The sequence below is a fragment of the Haplochromis burtoni genome, unplaced genomic scaffold, assembly GCF_018398535.1.
Source record: "Haplochromis burtoni strain Fernald_Lab_line unplaced genomic scaffold, NCSU_Asbu1 Contig_111, whole genome shotgun sequence".
Taxonomy (NCBI): domain Eukaryota; kingdom Metazoa; phylum Chordata; class Actinopteri; order Cichliformes; family Cichlidae; genus Haplochromis; species Haplochromis burtoni.
The window spans coordinates 25,526-50,273 of NW_024582472.1; the positions used below are offsets into that span (position 1 = coordinate 25,526).

General features: G+C 39.0%; 1 protein-coding gene across 1 annotated transcript in view; it reads left to right on the top strand.

Annotated features, from left to right (window-relative positions):
* susd2 (sushi domain containing 2) overlaps window positions 1–20,662 on the top strand; it is a gene marked incomplete in the record, with an annotated part of 23,987 nt that extends 3,325 nt beyond the window's left edge. The window contains 8 exon segments of the mRNA XM_042223426.1: window positions 550–818; window positions 1,362–1,505; window positions 2,293–2,445; window positions 2,932–3,183; window positions 3,916–4,194; window positions 4,485–4,661; window positions 12,560–12,656; window positions 19,710–20,662. Coding sequence (XP_042079360.1) covers window positions 550–818; window positions 1,362–1,505; window positions 2,293–2,445; window positions 2,932–3,183; window positions 3,916–4,194; window positions 4,485–4,661; window positions 12,560–12,656; window positions 19,710–19,761 — 1,423 coding nt within the window.
* Between the last annotated feature and the right edge of the window lie 4,086 nt (window positions 20,663–24,748).

Below are 24,748 nucleotides of genomic sequence, written 5' to 3' on the forward strand. Positions count from 1 at the left end.
GTAAAAGTATATTTACATCATGTCCTGAGGGATTAATAAAGGATTGTGATTCTGATTTACAGCTTAAAAAATCCCAACTAAGAACCTTTATTGTTCTGAACTGTTTTTAAAAGGAAGCTGTTCTTTAGTATTCTCAGGGTTACGGTTAGTAAGGCTAATAAGGGTGGAAATTAAAAAGATAGCATGGCTTTTGGATTTTGTTCTCCTCAGTCTTTCTGAAAATATTTCTAATCTTGTTCTGTTAAATTGTCAGTCTGGCTGATTTGTGCCTCTGTAGTGGACTGTGAGGGTAACATTGTCAAGACCTGTTAAAGATTTACACCGGTCATTGTTATTTATTTTCCATCCATTTTGGTGTTTCAGACTGATTATAGTTGTGACATTGAGAGGGGGAGTGTGTGCACTTACCACCAAGGTTGTGTCCACTGTGTCCGAGCAATTCATGCCAGGTAGGCGTGGCATAATCAAGAAAAAATCAAGTTTTTAAAAATATAAAATTGAAATATGGTTTTTTCCTTTTTATTGTGATTTTTGTTTTATTATTTATAGTCCTATCCATGGATCAGGGCAGCAGTGCTGCTATGACAGCACAGGTGCTCTGGTGCTGACTGGAGACTCAGTTGGTGGAAGCACCCCAGACAGGGCTCACGACTGGGGCTCGCCACCCTACATTAAACCCCCACGGGTGCCAGGGTATTCCCACTGGCTTTATGATGTCATGAGCTTCTATTATTGCTGCCTGTGGTCGGACCACTGCCATATATACTTAAAACGTCGACCTTCAAGTGGGTGTCAAAACTACCGACCACCAAGAGCAGGTGAGACGACTCTTCAGTCAAGTCATATGTCTTTATTTAATTCATAGATGGGAATGAAAAGCGGGTATCAAGACCTGATAAAACCTTTTTTATTTGAGTCTTATATCAGAATTATTGACTAGTTAATTTTGTTGTTTAACTTTAGTAAGTAAGTCAGCTATATAAAAATGTGTCTTATACTGCATACTGTAGTAGTAAGTATCTTTTTTTAAAAGTCAAACATCCTCATTTATTGCTAAAATAAATAGGCCCACACTGAGTGTTTGTTAATCTTTATCCAAATACTTCTGTCTTCCTTGAACCTTATAATATATTCTGCAAACGGTCATTAGAGCAGCAGGTTACATAAGATTGGTTTACAGGTAAAGTAAATGAATGACAGAATATTGCTGAGAGTTAAAATGTGAAAAACAAAAAACTGACTCCATCTCATTAGTTTAAAAACAACATCGCAACCTCTATGTTGATATTAGAAAAGCTCTGCGAGAGATGAGAAATAATTATGTTTGTGGGCATCGCTGCTTTTTTCTCAATGCCTCGCAGGTGTCGTCCTCGGGGATCCACATTTCATAACGTTTGACGGTCTCAGGTACACTTTCAATGGCAAAGGAGAATATTACCTTGTGTCGTCACCAGAAAAAGGCCTGAGTGTTCAGGCCAGAACAGAACAGGTGAAACTTAAGAACGGTGAGTCCACGTTTGAGGTGAATGGCCTGTCTGAATCCCCTCTTTGATCCCCATGGTGTGCCTCTGGAATTTGCCCACGCATGCTGACCTTAACATCGCGTGACGCATTCTGTCTTGTTTTGCATGCACTGTTCCTCTTAATTTTTTACACACTGAGAGGAAGCAAACTAAGCCCCTAGTTTAAGAGAATGCACTAGTGCTACAAAATGACAGCCTTGTTTTTGTACTCAGTGCTTCTTAGAGTCAGATGTGTTGAAGAAGAACAGATGTTAGCTTCGCTCGTTAGAATTTTTTCCAAGTCATTATATAAGAGCCATGGGCCAAGTGACTTGGAAAGCCAGATGCCATTAATAGTCCCCTCATTAGATCAATGAAGACAAACATCTGGATTATTTGAAACGGCAGAGACTTAAAGTCAACCTTTATTTCCTTTTTTTTACATTTATATTATTACTCTTGTTACAAATAAGAGTTAGTAAGAGCCAAAATCTAAGGCCCTCCTGAAACGCACCGTGTTTTTTTTTCTACTCATGGCCCTGTCTGATGTCATTAAGAGGGACTGTCCCAAATAGGGTTCTAATATCTTAAACACAGAGTTCTGACTGTGACCACAGGAGCAGAAAAAATTGCTTGTTTCAGGCAGAGGATGAAACGAGTGTTTGTACCGAGACCCAACATAAGATAAACAAGGAGCTGTAAATTATGTTAATAGCATAATAGGTCCCCTTTTATGTTTACTTCAGAGTACATAATGCATATTTAAAATGTAATTATGTCCAAAAACCAGGTACTTTGGCCAAAGCCACACGGCTGTCGTCAGTGGCTATGAAACAGGATGCATCAGATGTCATTGAGGTGCGTGTAGCAGGGGCCCATCTTCAGGTGCTGAGGAACCAAAACATCCTACCATTCACTGAACAGAGATGGATGGACCTGCATGGTGAGGTGCTTTAGATTCTCCTGACTTGGTTAAAGCTCTGATAAAAAATCGTTACACTTTTATTACCCAAAGTTACATCAAAAGAAGGATCTTAATTATTAACAAAGTAACTTTAATAAAATAAAAACTCTGATTTTGGAGGTGATCTTTTGTGACTTCCTGTCATTACTGTGCATTCCTCCAACAGTTTATTCACTGCTTTTTGTTCTCATACTTTTCTCGTGCTTTCTTGCTTACATTTTAAGGTTTGCCTGTTATGTGATGCAAAGCCTGCAGACAGTTATTGTTTAGGATGATAAAACACAAGTTTTTTAAAATTTAAACCATGCCTTGTGTTGCTTTAACTATAGTGGCATCACTATAGTTCAGTACTATTGCAAAACGTGACTTATACATATTTTAGTTGCTCAGTTTTTTGTTTTATTGTTACATTTATTAAACTGGAACCGTTTGTTATAAACTCATGGATGAATCTATGTTTTCTAGGAGTGTATGTGTTCAGCCCCAGTCCTGGGAATGTGACTGTAATCTTTTCCTCCGGTGTCGGCGTGGAGGTTCGTCTGTATGAAGGAACCATGGCAGTGACCGTGCTGCTTCCAGGAGAGTTTTACAACCACACCCAGGGTCTCCTTGGCTCAATGAACTCTGACCTGTCAGATGATCTGACCATCCAACTCGGAGAAGTCATCTCCTCAGCTGATGCCACGTTGGAAGAAATCTTTACCTTTGGAGCCAGCTGTAAGTAAAAGAGCCTGTTGTTTGTGAAACAGCAGAAAATCAATCACATTGAGCAAACGCTGACAACCAGTTATCAATCGAAAACACTAAATATGCTTATGAATCATTTTGTTTTTGCGAGCTCTTTTCTGTGTTTACAAAGGCAAAAGGGATTTAAAGATTTGCTAATAATCCCCACATCAAATGGGTTTTTTCGGCGTTTTAATAAAAGGACTACATATTTGGCTCAATTTATGATAAATGTTTTGAGAGTGCACAGAAGGAGAACATGCATGTTTTAAGTTAGCCTTAATAGATTTTAGAGAGTGAGCAAGTAAAAGCACATAAATTGGTGCTTTTCAATTGTTACAGATCCTTAAAAACTAGTGAACAGCTGACATACAATTAACCGTTTAACTGATTTCATGTGCTGTTTTAACTGAAAAAGACACTCAAAACAAAACGACAGCATGTATTTGACTCCGCTCTGGGTTTTTTACTTGCTTACATATTGTGTACTTCTTTACTTTTCATACCACATTCTAGAAAATAATCAGTTTCATCCAAGGTTTAAAAATAGTTGTTTTTTAATTCAGAGATATGTCCCCTATATGTTACAGATCTTTAGTTTCTCCATTTATAAGCCGTTTTGTTAAGTCCAAACCTAAATGACAGTGTGTATTAATTTCACAAATATACTTGTATGGTTTTTGTTTTTTAACCAATGAAAATATTGTGTGTTTCTGCCCATAGGGAACATTTCAAAGAATTCCTCCCTTTTCACATATGATTCAGAGCACCTTTTGGATATGTATAATATCCCACCGAGCCATGACCCCACTTTTGTTCCAGCTTTTTCTCTACCCGAGAGCCTTGATGACCCTTTGGTGGCAGACATGTTGACGATGTGTTATGGAGAAGGTTCACAGTTTTGTAAATATGATACCCTGACGACTCGGGACCTCACAGTGGGAAATGCCACACTCAAGGCCTACCAGAAACACCAAGCCCTACTGCACGCCCTGAAACCAGGTACCACAGGAAATAAGAGGAAGCCTATTCATATGTAGTTTGTGATTACATGTTTATTCTTACTGTTTCATTTTAAATAAAACTGAGTATCTGAACAACACTGAACACCAGTGTTGTTACGTAGAAAGGATTATACATCGCATTATGCCATAACAAAACCTAATAAGAGAAAATATTAGTTTTGGGAATTTTTTTATAGTCATACGTCTGAAAATAACCCTTTTTAACCTTTTCTTTAATACTTGGCAGAGCACAATGAAATGATAATTTAGTGTGTTATTCTTCCTTAGTGGTGTCTTGTGGCTGGCTTCCCACACCAAGGAATGGGAGGAAGAATGGGACTGATTACCTGGAGGGGAGCACTCTAAGCTTCGCCTGCAACAAAGGCTACATAATGTATGGATCTGCAGAGCGCACCTGTCTGGGTGATGGGACCTGGGCAGGAGATCAGCCCTTCTGTATTACAGGTACGCTCTAAAAGTAAAGCCATAATAAACAAGAAGCTCTCTGAGAACGCAAATCTCTGCTGAGGCAGGGCACTGTGGGCAGTATTCACCTTTAGTCGAATTGAAATTGTTTACATTTCTTGTTTTTATACACACTTTAAGAAGTTTATAATTTAAAATAAATCTAATTTTGATGGATTTTTGACCCCACTCTACACCCCTGCTAAATTTGATCAGATATCATGCAAAACTTTTTGAGCTATCATGTTTACAAACAGATTAATGACACACACACACACACACTACTAAAAGTATATCCTTCTTGGCGGAGGTAATGAATAGCTTTCTGTGTTCAGTAAAATGAGTTCAGCGGATATGAATGTGAGAAAAGCAGCAATAATATGAACACATATGATCCAGTACTATATAACTATATTGCAGACATTATTAATGAAAATCTCTCTTCCAAATGATTCATGAGCTGTCTTTTTAAGACAAACAAGTGTGTTGATGATCTGAACAGAATCTCGTGCATTTGATCAATTTTTTTTTAGTCTTTAAAGATGGGAGATGGTGGATATTTCAAAACAGTTCCCATTGGCAACAGAGTTCAGTACCACATGTCTGAAAAACATTTAGAAAAAAAAGAAGTCTCACTTTCTTTGTGATAGACTCCATATCTCAAACTCTTTGTAACTCCCTGCCGGCTGGGTCTTGTAGCATGATGTATACTGTCATTGGCACTGAAGTATAATATAATTTAGACTGGAGGGGAAAATGTGAACGCTGTAATTTCTCTGTCAGTTTAAACTTACACGTTTCGTGCTCCACAATTGGTAGCAGCTTCCTCTTGAAATTGAGATGACTGGTGAATCTCTTTCTTGTCATGCAGTCTTTTGGACAGCAAAGATTACATAGACTTGGCTCGCGGTTGCTCATGCAGACCTTCAGTAACAAAGCTATAAACGTCTGAACTTGAACGGGCTCGGCTTTGTGTCTGTGAATTAGAACCACCTGGAACCATCTAATGCTTTCATTCATCACCTCGTCTAAGAACTCAAAATGAGTATTGTAGTTTTAAGCTGATGCCATCAGATGGCAGTATTTCCAATTGAATACTCTTAGTGTGGTCAGCACCAGTTCTCCCAGTATGTCAAGATTCGTACAGCATCAGAATTCATTTTGCAGCCTGAAAACCAGAATGTTTTTTTTCTGGTAACTTTAACAGAGTTTTTATTTTCTATGCTCTGAAAAAAAGCCTCACACATATGCACAGCCAAGCTGCTTCCAATTAAAATCATTTTAATAACCTTTTTTTTCTTTTTGTTTTGCCTTTTTTGGCTCTACAGACGTGACAAATGTGTGAGCAACAGTTTATCTCACAATGTTATATTCACGCAGTACGCCCTGTTTGTTTGCATACTGCTTGTAATGCATGTACTTTCTGTAGTATGTGTTCAGTATATTCTTTGTAACATCTGTCGCAGAGTTTATGGAAGTAAAAAGAAAGTGAGCTGGAACGCAGGCCCAGTATAATGTGTTTGTGACAGAGCGGGTTAATGCCTCATTTTGTGGAAATAAATGGTTGATTTTAAGAAAACAACTGGTAATGACATAGTAATTATTTGTATTGCAGTTAAATTAAGATTTGATGAAATGGTGCATCTGAGAAGTGATGAAGCAGAGAATCGAAAGCGCTTAACTTCTGATCCACCTCTGCTTTCGTCCTTTCGTGGCCTCACTCCTGCCCTCCATCCTTTCCTCGTTCTAACCACAAACACAGACTTCCTCTTGATAGTGATCGGGGATAAATGAGCTTCACTGAAAAGATTTGGAGTCCCTTGTAACAAACAGCTTGGTACAGCTGGATACAATTGATCCAAACTCAATTATTAGCATATTGGTTTCATAACGTGGTTATCTAGAGCAGAACTGTTTAGAAATGTTTGTTATTAAGCCTGGTGATATCTCTTTGTTTTTCTCTACATCTGTTATTTTGCTTTCTTTTCACAGTGATCTCCTTTCTGACTTTTTTGCTAAGGTTTCATCTTAATTATTATTACATTATGCATAATTGGAAAATACCATGCATATCCCTTTTCTGACTACTTGAACTTGTGCGACTGTGATGGATGACTCTCCTTCGGTGTGTCAAAAACTCAATTTGAATTTTATTTGGGAGAAAAAGAAGAACTTTTGGGCCTTCAATTGTCACAATTAGGATTGGTGGTGAGCAAAGATTGCGGGTGAAGAGCACAGTAGTGCTACTGACCCCTGGGGAGCGAAGTCATGCTGCGAAAGCTTGCAAATGTTGGAAAAAATGACAAGAATTCTCCCGGTCAGGCTCCTGACCTGATGGGCTGCCTGTGGCCTTAGACACTGTGAACTTTTCCACTGCTGAAAAACTGCTGGGTCATTGCAGTAGAGCGGTGATATTCATCAACACTAATGTCAAGTTAGTTTGAAACAGGCTTTATACTTAGTTGAAGTTTTGGACACATTCCTGCTATACTTCTCATCTCTTTATGGGCGCAGAGTGCTCATAAAGGCCGCGTGGTTTTATTTGTTTTTATGGTGCGAGATGTGGAAATTGTTGATTGTAGCTTGTGCTGTCTCTCTGACAGATAGGTGCACAAATAAACAGTCATATTCTGTGAGGTAGTGCTTTAATGTGACCGTTCTACACGGGCGTACACACATATACACACACACACAAAGGTGGGCCTTTTTAGCTTTGTGGCAATGATTATATTTGCTGTGACACTCTCGTTACACAAATCAGAACTAACAACTGCAAACATGACCTGAGGTTCGGAATGGCAGGTGTTGCATGAGCTGTTACCTCCGCCATTCGAATGTGACCTCTAACCAAGTAAACATACTAAATACAGACAGAGCTGGAGACGCCCTGGTGGCTCTCGCCTCCTCCCCTTAAATGAATCGCTGCAGCACGATGTGCAGGCTGAACAGTTGCAGAATTGGAGTCATAGCTGAGATGAAAAGGCTGTGCCGCTGAACAACAAATGTGACCACATCCAGTTTGACTTCTTCTCTGAGTCACTTTAATGAGTTGCTGCTGAAATGTTGCCTGCTATCAGCAGAGGTGACAGTAAGTCCTTTCCATCAAAAGTGGATCTCTGTATGAATTTTCCCATCACTAAAATCCCCAGCTATTTGAGATGGATGCTGTACTTGTCGGCGTGCTTTTTTAGCCATTTTAGAGTTTAGGTAGTGGTGGTGCAGTGTGTTGTGAGGATAATGTTAATATCTTCTGCTGGAAAGATGGGAGTGTTGGAGAAGTGAAGGTGGAGTTTGGACTGAAAGTCCTCTGAGTGCTTTTGATCTCACGACTGACAGGGCTGTGAGAGACTTACAAGGTCATAGAGCTTACTAGCATTGCTGTGCCTTGTCACGGTCTTCTGAAAAACAATACCCCTGGTTGAGTATCAAATGCATACCAATAACAGGTTTGGCCCACCTTAATGGCCTTATAATATTAATACAGTTTCTTGCGTAGAGGGGAAGAAAGTGATTAAAGGGAAGGTGACAGCTGCCAGAAGGGGATCGAGCAATTTTCATAGGGAGTAGTGACGTGGGTTGCAAGACAAAGCCTCACTCAATTTACTCGCTGTGGTTCTCTCTTAGATTCCCCTGAGATAGTGCAGCTGAGCATTGAGAGAGAGAGAGGCAAAAGTGGTTGGTAAATTCAGGTTGCGTAGGAGAATGAGAATTGAAATGCCAACCAGGGACAGCTCGAGACCTTAAAACCAGTCATGTTGCTCACATTTTAGTGTCTTGCTTGTGGCCATTTCTGTCACTGAAAGTCTCTACTTGATAAATTCCACTTAGCAGGCTTTTTCACCTGTGTTATATTTTAATTTTGAGTTCAAGTTACATTTAATTCAAATTAATTCAACATTCAATTAAAAAATGAATACAAGAATGTGAAGTCAGCAGTGTTGAATGTTGAAACATTTGACATGTGTTGTTTCACACTGTGCTGATCAAGATTAGAAGAATTGCAGCAAGTACTTCATATGGCCTTCACACTGCATTTTTCTAACTGTTAGTATCATACGCAGTAGAAAAGATGGACGTGTACTATTGCATTACCCAGTGGTTTGTAAAGTCCTGTTACAAAGCCACAGTTTGATTATTTTCACCTCAACCATCTTGATATATAGAAACCAGATGTGATGAGTGCGGGGTGGATCTGACTGTGAAACTTCACAGTTATTGATTTGTGACTGGCAAGTGACGAGCAGAGATGGGCAGTAACACATTAATGTAATCCGATTACTTTTTTCAAGTAACGAGTAAAGTAAGGGATTACTATTGCAAAAACGGTAATTAGATTACTGTTACTTTCCCGTAAGCACGCTGCGTTATTGTGTTACTAAAACTGTGATTTTTTTTTTTGCGAGAATGTCTCATGACAGTGACGTAAGCGAGTGCGACGTTCGTGACAACAGCTGTGTGCAGATCAACAGTGGATAATATATCGAGTGTGGGAGAGAGTATGAGCGTGCAGCGTTTAAAGCGTGGAAGTACTGACCTTACTTTGAGTTTGATTCCATAAAAAGTGACAAAAACATTAGCGTCCATTGTGCGTGGGAAGAAAACTTCTTTTTACAGCGAAAACCCCCCCAAAACTTCCAAGCAAGCACCGAGTGCGCTATGACGTAATGGGGAATTCAGAGAAACTTGCGGATTCTTCAACTGACCGCGGCACACCTGCACCAGGGCAAACCTCCGCCTACCCCGCTCCAGCTTTACAGGTGAAAATAGAGCAACAGGACCGCTAGTGTTTGATTTTATTTATTTTCTGCTGTGTTTTACTTGCAAAAGAGACTTTTCCGTTTGATTACATTTTGTATGATGGATTATGCAGAACTGGGCTGAAAAATCTATTGCTTTATCACCTATTCAGGTTGTAAATCGTGTTTTTAAAAGTAATTAATTACTTTTGAAAATGAGTAATCAGTAAAGTAACGGGATTACTTTTTTGGGGAAGTAATTAGTTACTGATTACTTTTTCAAGTAACTTGACCGACACTGGTGACTAGTCCACCAGCATGAACAGATAAGCCTCTTATGACTTATGAAGTCTGATTTTTTCTTTTAGAATGTAATGTGTGCTTTCACCTGCTGTTTCTAGTATTTGATGGACAAATAAAATCTCATACTTGAGTTATTGAAACTCTAGTCAACAAAACAGGTTAATAATTATTTTAAAAAACAGTGATTCTTCTTTAGATCTAATGAAAACCTCTTTGGAGATCGCCATTATGCATGAAAAACCCAGTCAAAGGAAAACAACAGAACCATTTCTGTTTTGTTTGTGTGTTCAAGGCTTTATTTTCAAAGGAGATTTTGTACCAATCTGTATTGTTACTCTGTAGCCACTGATTTGTGCAATCAACATCTACTTCACAAGCTACTCTACTTTTTCTGCTAAGTAGAGAAAAAAATGGGCAAGAAACGAGTACAAATGCAAGAAATTGAGGAGTGGATGTAACATAAATATATTTAAAAAATTCTGTGTTAAAACATACACATATGCTGTAGATGTCGATGCAACTACAACTACAACTGCTGTAATTTTGTGTTCAAAATCACATTTTTAAATGCCAGATGATTGACAAGCAGTGTTGTTAGTTAGCGCCTACCTTACTTTTTGTAAGTGCGGTGATGCAATGCAGGTTTTTTTTGTTTTTGTTTTTAATTTTGTACAGGGAACCTATAATGACAAAAGTTTCAATCATATACATGTTTCAAATTCCAAGAATATTTGCACCTATCAGAATAAGTCAGGCAGGTTGAGAAGCACACAGATGGCGACAAGAAACGTCTTTGCTATTACCAAGGAGAGAAAAGTCAACAGAATGATTTTGAGATGGTATCAGCGATGACAGAAAAAAAAAGGAAAACCCAGAAACTTATCTCTATGTTAAGAAAAGCTTTACGCATTAAGAACATAGCTCAAGGGTGTCCGGGTGTGTTAGCGACTAGCAATTTCTTTCAGAGATAAAGACAGAGGAGTGCATTTTAATCAGTCCAAACATTATGAACTCAGAAATATTCTGAGGTTGAATTGATAATATGTAACATATGATTTCATCTGTTTTCACTGTAGGATAGGTGAAGCAGGTGAGGGATACTCTCTGTCAAACCCTGTGATATTTATCATCTGTTTATTTCATCTCAGTGGAAATGTGATGCTTTCAACCCGAGTGCTGTTGCTCACTGAGGGTTTATTATTTGATCAGTGAAGTTTGAGTGGACTAACCAGATTGATTTTAATGGTAAAGATTATAACTATACTGGGAGCATGTGGAGGACTAGCATTCAGTCGTTGTGCAGAAGTTCGATGTCAGTCCTGCTGCATCCAGATCTGATCCATTGATATTAACACAGAGTAGTTTAGAAGCTTGTGAAGCTATTAGTACATTGTCAGTGCGCATCTCGGTGTAGTTCTCTGGCCATCACCAGTAGGCGGTAGGTGAAGTGTCTTGCCCAAGGACACAACGACCGAGACTGTCCGAGCCGGGGCTCAAACCGGCAACCTTCCGGTTACAAGACGAACTGCCACCTCTTTGAGCCAAGCTTTAGTTGTTGCTTGTTGGTTTTTTTTCCGACAGCTGAGGTTATTTTTAAGGACCAGCATCACACTTAACATGTGCTCAAATGAAGACTCAAATAGAAAGTCGTATAGTTCATTTGTGCTTGCCAATTCCCAAAGGAACATTTTAGATTTTTTAATTTAATCACAGTATCACCTAAACAAGTGCGCACAATTTAGAGTCAAGTTATTTTTTTAAGCCAGGTTTATCATTTTAGTTTTGTTTAAGCCCGTTGGTATGTTTAAAAACTGCTACACTGCCTAGTAACTGTTGCTTTCTGGCTAATTGGCCAATCATACTTTTTTAAATATTTTATGAATTGGTTTAGATGAGAAAATACCTGTGATTTGTTTTTTATATGAATGGCATACATAACAAAGTGATTCGTTAGAACAAAATGAAACAACAATAAGCTTTCTAATATGAGCACAGTGTTTGCCTGTTTAGCACAAAGGAAATTGTCAAATCTGATGATTCTCTTTGGTTCATATTCACTTTATACTGACTCACCATGCTCATGTTAAAATTCATAGGACAAAGTCTTTTTAATTCTGTACTTTATGTGTCTGTAGACCACTTGGCACTGTCCACTTGGTGCATTTATTCTTGTCTTGCTGTTACAACGGTTACTAATCCCTTCATTCTAGTTATTGTAATAAAATGTTTTGTATATCCAGTTAAATAATAAAGATCAGGGCTTCAGCATTTTAGTGTATTTTCCTGTTGTCATTTTCCTCTGTATACATACTGTCATCAGTTCCCTGCTGTAAAAATAAATACACTTTTTCAGTGTTAATATTACCAAAGTCTTTGTAGATTAAGTGTGCCTGATATGTCACCACAATGTTGAAGAACCAAACTGTCAAAAAGCAAGTGGGGGACTTTTATATTCAGTGTACCAGTTGGATGAATAATAGATTTTTAACACTGTGAGCAAAATTTATGTTGTGTGGGGAAAGAGTACTTTCTTTTTTTTTTTCACCCAAAATCACCCTGAGCCTGACACTATTTATAGTGCTCACCAGACGTATTTGTCTGGTGAGCACTATAAATAAATCTTATACTACTTAATAACCATTTATGCCTCTGTCCAAAAAAGGACTTTTAGTCATTCATCATTTGTCACTGTTTATAAAGTTTCTAAGCTTGTGCTGAGATCTTAAAACAAGCTCACTGTTTTACAAACTCTTGATGTTGTTGATACTCCAAATAATAAAGTTGCGATGGGTGCATGACTGTTCTGAAGGATAAATAGTTTATAGCAGTGTTTAACTACATTCTTGTGATTTTTCACAGACGATAAAGTGGGCTTTATTCTCGGTGCTGTTGGTTCCCTCTTAGCACTCGTCACTGTGGGAATAATAATCAGTCTACAAAACAGGAAACAAAAAAGGTGAGATGCTCATGATTTGCTAAACACATGAAACAATATTTTGTGCTTATGCCACTAAAAAGTAATCATAGGACTACAAGAATATAAAAAAGGTATGGCAGTGTTAGGAGTCACAGTGCTCTTCACAGCATTAGCAGCAGTTCTGCTGCAGCTTGATTTTCTGTTTCTCTTAATTAGATTTTTTTTTATGAAAAGATGAATTCTCATTTTTTCACTGGATTCTTTTTGATTTGAGAGGTACAGTGTTGGTATCCACCAAGTTTTATTATGTTACAACAGTAAGTTTATGTTTATAGTGTGAAAAAAAGGTAAGATTACTTCATTAAAAAGTAAGAGTAAATGGAAGAGCATGTTTCTACTCTACCAGTATTCAGACTTTATTCTTGATGTCTGATTAATTAATTTGTATTGTAGTTCCTAAATATTCCTTTCTATTGTCTCCGAGTCTATTTAGAGTTCTTGATTTCTTTCTTCTTTTTCTGTGTCCAATCTGTTCTAGCGTCCGTGTTCTGTCTTCAGTGTCATCATGTTTGTTTACCTTCAGTCTCGCTAGTCTGTTATCTCTATGTTTACTCCTTCCCTGAAGCTAGTTTTGAGTCTGGAATCTGGGGCTGTGTCCCAATTCAGGGTCTGCACGCTTGAAGTACGCGCACTACGCATACTACGTACGGTGCGTACTATAAGTACGAAAAGTGCGGAAGTGAGAGGCTTGTGAAATGGGACGGTATACGCTCGTGCGCTGTTCAGGTTGCCTAGCAACCATGATACTAACCGCGAGACACGTTACATAAGCATTGTTTGACAGAAATGAAGGAGAAAAATGTTTTGTTGGTCATTCATTTTTGTCATGACATCACTTTGATTAGTTGAGTATCTGAGGCTGAGACCACGGACTGTAAAACATGATTGTTGGGCTTCATTTCTGTGCTGAACAGTCATTTAAGATTAGTTAGTAAATAACAATTAGTTAATGTTGTTCATGAGACTAAAGTCAATCTCACTGTGGCAATGTAAATATAATATGGCCAATATTATAGTATTGTCAGATTATTATGATATATTATATATATATATATTAGGGGTGCAACAATTCGTATCGATATTGAACCGTTCGATACAGTGCTTTCGGTTCGGTACGCATATGTATCGAACAATACAACATTTGTAATTTATTTGATCAACTTTCCTTCTGACGATGCTGTCTGTGTTGAGCGCTCAGTGAATCTGCGTTCGACTACTCCGCCTAGGCTGCACTGTCGAGCGCAGATCCACTGAGCGCTCAACACAGACAGCGGCTGTGTCCCAATTAAGAGACTGCACGCTTGAAGTACACATTTTAAGTGCGGTTACGTCACCGCCACGCGACGACGGCTGTCCCAATTCGAAGTGTACTTCAAATGCATACTCCAAATGCGCCGTCGATTTCCCCAAATATCAAGCGTGGTCCGGTGCACGCTTCGTCCCTGAATTGGGACACAGCCTGGGTCTCTCTGTCTGTTGGTTTCCTGTCTTATTTTGATAGTCTCTCATCCTGTGAGCACTGAGTTAAGTTCTGCTTGCCCTGTTTCATTAGTCTAATTTAGTTCACCTTCCTGATTACCTCATGTGAATATTTAAGCCCTTAGTTTCCTTCTGTCCTTGTTGTGATCTCTTCAATCTCCGTCCGGTTGCCCTCACACACCCATTCATACAACCACTTTCTTATCTGTGCTTTTTCTGCCTAACATTTGCATATATTCATACTGTGATGGATCTGTTGGAGAGCAACTTGTGGTTAGTATTTTGCCAAAGGATATTTAGTATGCAGACGTGGATAGAATCACCGTGACCTGTGCTACCTGCTGAGGTACAGCCACTTCTCAGGCATGCAGCATGTCCCCTTTATCACCACATCATGGGACCAGACGGCATTGTTGTTTCATAAATACACGGGATAATAATTTATTTTTTTCTGTCAAGGTTGCACAATAATTGTGTCCACTGTATTTTACCAACTGAATACTTTAAATTTGCACTTGCAGTAGATTTAATATAGCCTGAGCCTGAGACCCTGCATTCTCAAATGGGGCTTTTGGTTTTTCAACACCTTGTAGTTGATTGTGCTCTATAGTGTTTTATATTTGTTAAGCCATGTAAGGAAATTCTGACTTTCTGTCCTAAGAGAAAGCTTGGTTTGTATACTTATCAGATCCAAGTAATCACAAGCTGACAGCAGAAAGCAAAACTTGGCTCTCAGGATGATAATGCAGAGAAAACACTGCAGCTGATCAGTAAGATAAAATTACATTAATAGCAGATAACATACAGAATACATGCATGCATGTCTAAAAACTATGGTTATCTCTGATCTGTGTCTCTCTTTCTGTGTGAAGCAGCAATGCCAAGGTCTCCTCAGGTCAGGCACACTGTGAATTAAGACATAACTATTGCCTTGTTTTTGTTTGGTAGGCCTCCAGCCATAGCCACCCATATATCTTTCACTCAGTCTTTGATGAGATTATATGTTTGAAGTTGGAAGTTCTTGTCATCTTGTGCAAACTGGTACATAGCTAGAGGTCCTCTTTCCCTCTCATTTCCTCCCAAGTCACCTTTTTGCTGTGCTAGCAGAGACATACAGATGCAATGAATCCCACCTGCTTATTTGATATTCAGCATGTCCCAGCCTCCTAAACGTTACTCATAAATTTTCTTTCTGATCTGATCAAACCCATATACCCTGCAGAATCATGCAGTCCAGAGAAACAAGAGGCTAATAGTAGTGCTTGCTCCTGGGCATATACAAGCAAATTAAAGGCCTGTTTTATGGCCTCGTAGATTTCATTTGGGCTTTCCCCCACTATAACTATGGCAAGGGAGGGGAAAAAAGATGGATATTGGGAGTCAAGAGCCGCCTCCCGCTTCCAGCATCACTTGGGGCAGCGACTTGATGAAACTACTAGGTTTATAAGTCATAAGGGCAGGGAGCGCGCACACCTGCCCTCTCTTCTTGAAGTCTTGATCATAGGAGGCCAGGTGCAAAAAGATATGATGAGTGTCAAAAGGTCTGCAGATGTGAGTCAGGTGATCTCACACATACAGCATGCTGGTACACATACTGCAATTGGAGACCTAAGGTGCATACACACTAGAAAAAATACAAGTACGCTTTGAAAATTATGCAAACTTAAATTGATTGGTTAGAATTCCTTTTTATTGAAAAGAGCGGAATTTTACATGATGTACAAAATACTGAGCCAAAGTAACTGACCATGGCTTAATTTATCCATCAGTAGAGAGTTTTCTCACTGAAAACAATTAATCACTACAAGTCTCATCCATGGTGGCCTGTTGTTATAGCCAAGCCATAACACTGTTCTTTACCACACAAACATTAAAAACCACATCACATATCCAGCACGCTCACACTATTAAATTAGTGATTTGAAGTTAAACATTAACAGTCCTATGGGTCTTAGCACTCACCCATGTGGAACTGTCAAAATAGTCAAGTATATGTTATTAAACAACTAATTCTCAAAAAAGCGCGGAAAACTTTTAAGTAAATCAAATTATAAAACTAATAGAAATTAGGTTTAATTAAACATTTAATTTAAGGACACAGATTGTTTGTTTTATAGCAAATACTACTAATAATATAAAGTTTTTCCATATACAGTAGCCCAAGTGTGTTGAGACACCTTATACATTCACATGCATGAAAAGTCTCCTACGGACAAGTGCAGACACATCGATTCCTCTTCAACATCTGAAGCATATCAGGATGGAAGTAGCTGGGGTCTTACCGTATTTCAGATCATGTCTGGGTTGTGTGTCTGGAGGAAAGAAGCAGTGAAACTACACAGCTCAGTGTGTGCATGAGGCTATGTGTGTTTGTGTATACAAAGCTCGCAGAGCTCCTGAGCCTCTGTTCCATGTGTCTTAGACCTGCAGGGGTACTTTCCACATCTAGGGTTACTTTGCAGGTTTCAACAGGTTGACTGGCAGCTCACCACAGTAGTAGGAAAGTCATTACACCATATGATGTGAGTCTGTGTTTGTGTGTCTGTGTGTGTGTGTACTGTGATGTCTTCTCCACTTCTGCTTTATGACACATCAAAAAGGTAGAGGGGTGTTTGTCTGAATGTGGAAAAGGGTTCAGAATAGATTTAAGGATTGATGTGGGAAGCACATTTAGAAAAGAGAAGTAAACCGTCTCAACACCAAATGGTAGGAAACTCTGGTGTCTCACTTATGCGTCTGAAAATATGACTTAAAAATAGCTCTGAATTTGGGAGGTTTCTTCTCTGCTTCTCATCATGAAATTTTAATCACAATCCAAATGTTGACATATCTAAAATGACTGTCAGTATCCCATTAGGTGCACCTTGCTACTATCTGGCCTTTAAGTCTGACATCATTAGCCGTTTCTGGGTCCAAACTCCTCTTCAGGTCCCAAAGTCAAACGAACACTGCCACATGTCTGAGAGTTACAAACTGTATAAATTCTTTCACCTTTAATAAAATGATCAGTGTGGCTGCTCTACCAGGTGTAACAATGAAGTTTAAAATCCAGGCATCCATGAAAACAGAATTTATTCAATTTAACAGAGTTAGAAGTTAGCAGGAAGTTAGCTCGCTAGTTTCCACCTCAACATAATATACCACGTTCTGACTGAGAGATTTCTGAAAAATTAAGACGTACAGCTCTGCTATGCTATCACTGCCGGCATAAATGAAGACAAAACTAAACAGCAGTGACGTTTGTAGGATTACTGAAGTTGGGCTAGCTGGTATATAATGATGTGCTACGTGGTGGCTAGCTACACAGCTGTGTTAGCATAATATAAACACATTAGCACAGTGAAGCTGGAGGATGAATGCTAACTTTTTTCCACTCGATAAAAGTTAGGGACAAATGGAACTGCATGGCAGGATGCTGTAAATGGACCAAACTTCAGTCAGGAGAACAACTGAGATAATCCATCCACAATACGAAGTTAGTCATTAATATACTGCTGCATGGGCTGCGCTGTAGTTACATCGTAAGGTTTTAAAGACTGAGCTTTAAAATGAATAGTGGTAATAAAAACCGAGAGAGGCCGACAGTGATCACTGACTTTTTTAGGGACTTGTTCAGATTAAATATAACAAGATACAAAGCATTAAAACATGTTAAAAACACAGCAGCCTCAATAAATGCAGAGTAGTTTGGATCCAGAAGCATATGTCATCACCGAATTGTGTCAGGACTGCCATATTTTCTGTGGCATAATTAAACAAGGAGTTGGAAACATTTATTTGAGATTTTGCTGTAAATTGACATCATACTATCACACAGTTGGTGCAGATTTGTCAGCTATGCAAATCTCTTGCTCCAGCACATCTCAAAGGTTTGACTGAGATCAGTTGACCTTGGAAGTCATTTAAGTTCAGTGAACTCACTGTCATGTTTAAGAAACCAGTTTGAGATTATTTCAGCTTGGTTCGTGACATGTTACGTATGATGGAAGCAGCCATTACAAATGTGTCCCTGAAGGGATGGACACAGTCAGGAACAATACTCGGGTAGGCTGTGGCATTTAAACAATGCTCAGCTGGTACTAAGGGTCCCATTATAATTGCTGTGCAGTGCCTCACACATCACACCATAAACCAAAGTTGATGTCAAACTGCTTGTCGCTAGCTGCCAATTTAGAAGGTCTTGCACCCCTGGATTGTGGTAACCCCTGCGTTGTGCAACCACAGCAGGTATACTGGGCCTTAAGAGGCCCGAAGTATGCCAAGAAATGTATGCCAAGGTCTCTCACACCACTACACAACTACTGCTACTAGTGTGAACTATTGATACAAGGCAAGATGGATCCATGCTTTCATGTTTTTCACACAAGATTTTCACCCTACTGTCTGAATGTTGCAGCAGACCATGCACTTTTCCAATCTTCTATTTTCCAGTTTTGGTAAGCCTGTATAAAGTTAAGCCTCAGCTTCCTGTCTGAATCTGACAGCAATGGCACTCGGTGTGGTCTTCTGCTGCTGTAGCCCATCTTCTTTAAAGTTCCAAATGTTGTGCATTCAGAGATGCTCTTCTGCATCCTTTGATTGAAAAGAGTAGTTATTTGAGTTGCTGTTGTCTTTCTGTCATTTTGGAAGCTCCATTGTTCTGATGCTCGGCTTAAATTTCAGCAGGTCATGACTAAACACACTAAGTTGTTGCTGAAAAGATATTTGCAGTTTATCACGTGTACCTAACAAAGTGAAGGGTGAGTGTTTGTGTTCTTTTAGATTACAAAAAAATTGCTCAGATATTGCCAGCGCAGATGCTGAAATAACTTACTGATCTAACCCTGAATAACTACCGAAGTATGAATGATGATCTGTGAATAGGACTTAAAGGATGGGTTACTATTTTATCAGATCTCCCTTAAAACAATACTCATCCACTCAACATCCACGTTTTTAAAACTAGGTTTAATCTTTCTGTTCTTCAGTAAACAGTTCTTTCGTAATGCCCTTCCAGTCATTGTAGGATCAAATCCAGTCTTTTTAGTACATGTTTCCTTCTTTTCATCAAGTTCAAATGATCCCAATGAGCCCTAAGGTCAAAAACCACCTAATGCTTTACTACTGTAGTTTATGTACCACAGAAGGCATAGTACAGTTTCCTTTCAACATTTATTTCCTTGTTTTGCAAGTTTTATAAAAGCTGCTTAATAAAACACCGTCAATAAGAGCAATAAAATGCTTTTATTATGAGCCGAGTTGAAAATAATGCTTGCCCTGCTGCAAGGTCACCACACAATTTACTCGCAGTTAGTTTTGATTAAACAAGTGTTCTCTATTACTTCTACTACTCCCATGAAGCTGCAGGAGAAACAGTCTGGAGGGCAATGTTTTTCCCCCCCACAGTAACTTTGGAAAGATGACAATGATCATCTTTGAAATAACAACACACCCAAAAGGGATTTAGGATGAAAATGTGTGTTTTTCTTGTTTGTTGGTTGCTTTTCAGGTCTCACTGTTTAATTTTTTTTTAACAGTTTGTTCAGTGACTACCTCTTTTATCTGTATTTCCAGAGAAAGGAAAGACAAACCAATCCAGATGGTGAACCAACAGCAGCCTTGCTAAACTCTCAAAGTCCTTTTGAATTATGGATCAACAATATCAGCAATGGCCACAAATATGTTCAGAGCTGAGCATTTGGAAACCAACACACACAGTCGCACTACAGAATAGGACGGCGCTCTTCTCTTGACCTGTTGACCTTATCAAGAAAACCTCAGGGGTTAGGCTTTCAGTCTGTTGTTTGGCCTCGTGTTTTTCTTCTTGTTTAGGTTGGAAAACCTCCAGGTTGTGGTAAATGGTGCATGGGGTGACGATTGAGGGAACTGAAGAAAAGGAAAAATGCCATGATTGTTTTTATATCCCAGTTTTGCATGACTGAACGCCCGATCTTTGCTAGAGAGAGAGAACTGTGTAAATACTACATGGACATATCATCATTACAATCAACACTCCCTTCTCCCGTTCAGTTTAAAATAGGACCAGATGTGTTCAGACTCATGTCAAATGTGAAGTGAACCTGACCAGTTTTTGGTTGAAAAACTTTGAACTCTGTTCAGCCTACGTGTGGGCTCGTAGCCTTCAGTCAAACGAAGGGCTTTGCTGAGTGACTGAGCCAGAGAAATCCGCAAATGTTACATAAAGGTCAACTTTTTGCACTCTGTCAACACTTGCTTTCTGAATCTTTGTGTACACGGAAGACATTTGCCTTCAATGCTTTAAGAAGCTCTGTGAATTGTGGTTAATGTTTTTGAAATGTTGCCTTTAAACTAAACTAAAACCTTACCATATTTTAACCGTAAAGTGAAAATAATGCAAAGAAAGAAGCTTATTTTTATGCCAAATCCTTTAATGTGAACTTCTCCCACTGGAAATCTTTGAACTACATTATATATCTGTATTTGAAAACAATGATCGATTATCTATAACTCACATAAAAAATCAATAAATCTAATGTTGTCCCATGGTTTTCTAGTTGTTTCTCCTTTATATGTGTACACTACTGTTTAGAGCTCAGAAATAAAAGAATCATCCATATTCACCCCAGCAGCATGCCTCATCGGACAGACCGTCATCTCATGTTACCCCACGGTCTTCTCCTCCACTTTGAACCTGACTGGCTTCTCCTTTTCCAAAACAAAGCCCTTGGGGGGGGTAAAAGGAAACACAGTGACAGGGTCCCCTGTGGCTGATCTCTGCGAGTGATAGGTGGGGGTCCAGCTGGGGTAGAAGAAGGGTTTCTGTTGAAGGCTAATTGAAATAACCTGTCCTTCTGCACATGGAAGGCTTTGAAGTTTTTGCTGCATGTGAACGCTGTTTCCCGAATAGCAGTTGTGCAATGATGTATCTATTACTAGCTCCTGCAAACCCTGGCTATTACCGCTCTGCTATCCCTGAAGGACCCTATCGTTTTTCACATAAAGTCACATTAATGTTTCCTAAAAGCATAAATAAGTACACATGTTCCAACTTCCTCGACTTTGTTACCTGGTAACAGGTCCTGATACTTTTACAAAGGTCAAGTAAACCTCCCAGTGTGTCGATGTCTGGGGTCTTTCTGCACTATCAGCTCGGATTTGACTCACTTGCTGTATAATCTCCTAACTGGGTGCAAATTTCCCTCCTTTCATGTGTCAGTCAGTGCTTACAAGAGAGGCAATGGAGCAAGCCTGTTTGCAGAGTCAGATGCTGATTAATTGCGTATGGATGAAAGTAGAGGTTTTTCATCTCAGTGGGGGCCTGTTCTAACCCTCAGTGTTTACAGTCGCTTAACATCTCAATAACCCGCCGTAATTAGTTCAATCATATTCAAACACAAGTAAATGCTAATGCACTCTGTGCAAGCTTGTTGCTTTCACGTGGGACTTTTCCCATTTCTCAGATCTGCTCTACATCCCTAGATTATGAAGAAAGACTTCTGAAGTGGCTTTTGGATGAGGCTTTTGTTTTGGGTGTGCTTTTTGTTTCATGTCAACTGCAGCTTTGCAGGTGTGCTTTGTCCCTTAACTTCTAATGCCTCGTAGCTGAACAGCACCTTCTGATGTTCTCCTAATTTTAAGGCGTACGTTGAAATAAAGATTGATTTTGGGATTAAGGTGTTTGCCCAAACACAGAGTTTTGTCACTGGCAACGTGACCACTTTACGTCGAAAAGAAGATTTTGGAAAAGTCGTCTAATCCTAAGATGGATAAAAACAAAAGCTTTGCTTTTTATATTGCAGTTATACTATATTTTTACATTGTCTTTTTACAAACATGACAAAATCCTAAAACCAACAGGCAATTAACAGACTAATTAAAAATCATCTTACTATCAGTAATTTACTTGCATCTGGATGTAGCACAACCACACAAAAGCTTGAGGTCAATTGGAAAGGCCCGTGATTTTGAAGGAATTATTCTTGTTTTTATGTAATATATTTAATATATTATAATTATAATTATAATAAAAATATATCAGAAATGTTGTAAATGCCAAAACTGTATAATGGGGTCTATAGTTTCAGGCCTCTGTGAAGTAGTTGATTCTCAAATCTAGAGAATAAAGTCCCAGTTTTGTTTATCAGTTGTGCACCAGTGCCTCCCACTTCTATTGCTATTCTGGTTGGAACCAGTTTGTGCTGTTTTATGGAAGGTGTAGTATACACAGTTGTAAGAAGTCTTTTTTTGGACAGTTTTCCACATGAAATAGCATCCCCTTTTTTGGCCCCCATATGAAGAGTATATACAGTATATCAGCGATCCCCAACCTTATTTGCGCCACGGACCGGTTTGTGCCCGACAATATTTTCATGGACCGGCCTTTAAGGAGTCGCAGATAAATATAACAAAATAAAACTAGTACCGGTACCAAAAAAAAGACGATTTATTCATAACACACGTGAAAAGACCCAGGAAAACTGAGTTAACAAAAAAAATGCTAACAAAATAACGCTAAAAACCGATAAAAACCCAGAAAACCATACATTTCACACCCGAGTCTCTACTCTCGTGGCCCGGTACCAAATGACTCATGAACCGGTACCGGTCCGTGGCCTGGGGGTTGGGGACCGCTGCAGTATATGACTATATACTTTCATATAACTATATATAAATGTATAATGTTCTGTACAGTGGGTGTCACTGCCCTGAGTGCTCTGATTACCACAGGGACCACTGTTACCTTCAGCCTCCACATCTTCTCCAGCTCTTCTCTTAGTCTTTGGTATTTCTTGAGCTTTCCATGTTCGTTCTTCCCGATGTTGCTATCACTTGGTATAGCTACATCTATCACTATGGCCATCTATGGACAGTAGTTTATGTAAAATCATTAGAATTTTTTTTCCTAATTATAATTAGAAAATAATATTATTATATGGAAAATTTTGCATTAGATATCACAATGTTCTACTTGAAAACAAAAATGGTGGTTGCTGAAAACAGGCTACTGTGCACCTCAACTGGCTGATTGGTGAGCCACAGCTGAACCCAGCATCTGTGTATATCAGACATTGGCAATTGGCAGTTGGCTGGTTCAGTTTGCACAGTGAGTTCATGTTTACTTACACATGAAGGCTTCATGTAAAGAAGCCCAAATGCCATCTCGGCAACAGTTTTATAGTCAGATGAGACAAAGATTGAGCTTTTTGGTCGCAAAGACAAGATACATGTTTGGAGGAGTAAGGTGAAGCCTCGACATCTAAGAACAGTGTACCAGCTGTCGAGCAACTGTCTTGCTCTGGTGCTGTTTTGCTGCCAGTGGTAGTGGTAAATTGTACAAAGGATATGAAATAATGAAGGAGTATTACCTCGAAATTCTTCAACTTCACCTCAAATCAGGAGCTAGATGGTTGAAATTTTGACACAATTTGGTGTTCCAGCAGGACAATCATCGCATATAAAATAGGCTGACCATAAACTCCTGGAATAATGGTCTTTTGAAAACCGCTGACGTCAACCCTATTGAAAAGATTTATGCCCTTGAAGAGTGTAAATGTCTGACCAAGACTACAAGTTGACATATTGTTAACCTTGATTTCTTAGGGATAATTTGACAAAGATTTTATACTAAATGCAATTTGTGATGTAAGGCTTGACACTTGCCATAATCCATAGCACGGGGGGGGAATAGATGAATAATTGCAAATGTTACAGCACTGCAACAAAAAAAGGGTAAACATGATGCATATCAGACATTTTATGCATAAAAGAAACCCATCTTAAAACTATATTTTAATTTTACAAAACCAGAGTACTTTTTTTTCCATAAAAATATCCCCAATTTAATGCTTCTCACGAGCTAATTTCTTTGTTATTGAACACTCTGAGTTTTATTTTCAGCTAATTTAGTTTTGTCTTGATGTTCTTTTCCAATTTCCTGTGATTTGCTTCAGTGCTGTGGGTCTAAAGATTCTTAATAAATATCCACAACGTTAATTTACTTGGATCTTAAGCAATTTTACTATCTTATCAGAGCTGTGACTACTAGAATACCAAGAAGATGGAATCCATAGTGAAGCTGACTAAAATAGCCCAAAGCTGAACCTTTAGCTTCTGTATCGACTCAAAGAGATGAGTCTTCAAACTACTCTGGACATTAACACTCAGTATAACTTTATCACTCGTAGCCCAGCTGCTATAACCCCCCACCCCCTAAATCATCTGTCATCAACATCTGAGGCTAAACTTCATCCCCTGAGGCACTATGAGCCACTCAGCAACCAGTGGCCGCTAGGACCCATGGCTCATTTTTCAGTGGAGTCAGTGCTTTTTATAATGGAGCACGTCATTCTCTCAGGCCACAGTAAAGGCAGATACCTCACTTTACTACACCACAGATGAGCGTAGCAGAGCAAAAGAGAACCAGTATGTCCGATCCACCCTTACAGATGTTTGTCGTATGCTATGCCCAGCACAGGAAGCCATTAAACAGCGAATCAATCAACGGGATCTGTGGAAACTGGGGGGGACAAACCTCCATGGAAAGCTTGTGGACGGGCACATTGCCAAGGGAGTGAGATGCACTACGCAGCTTGTACCAAATATAAATTCATTGCAGGCTCTTGGAAACACGT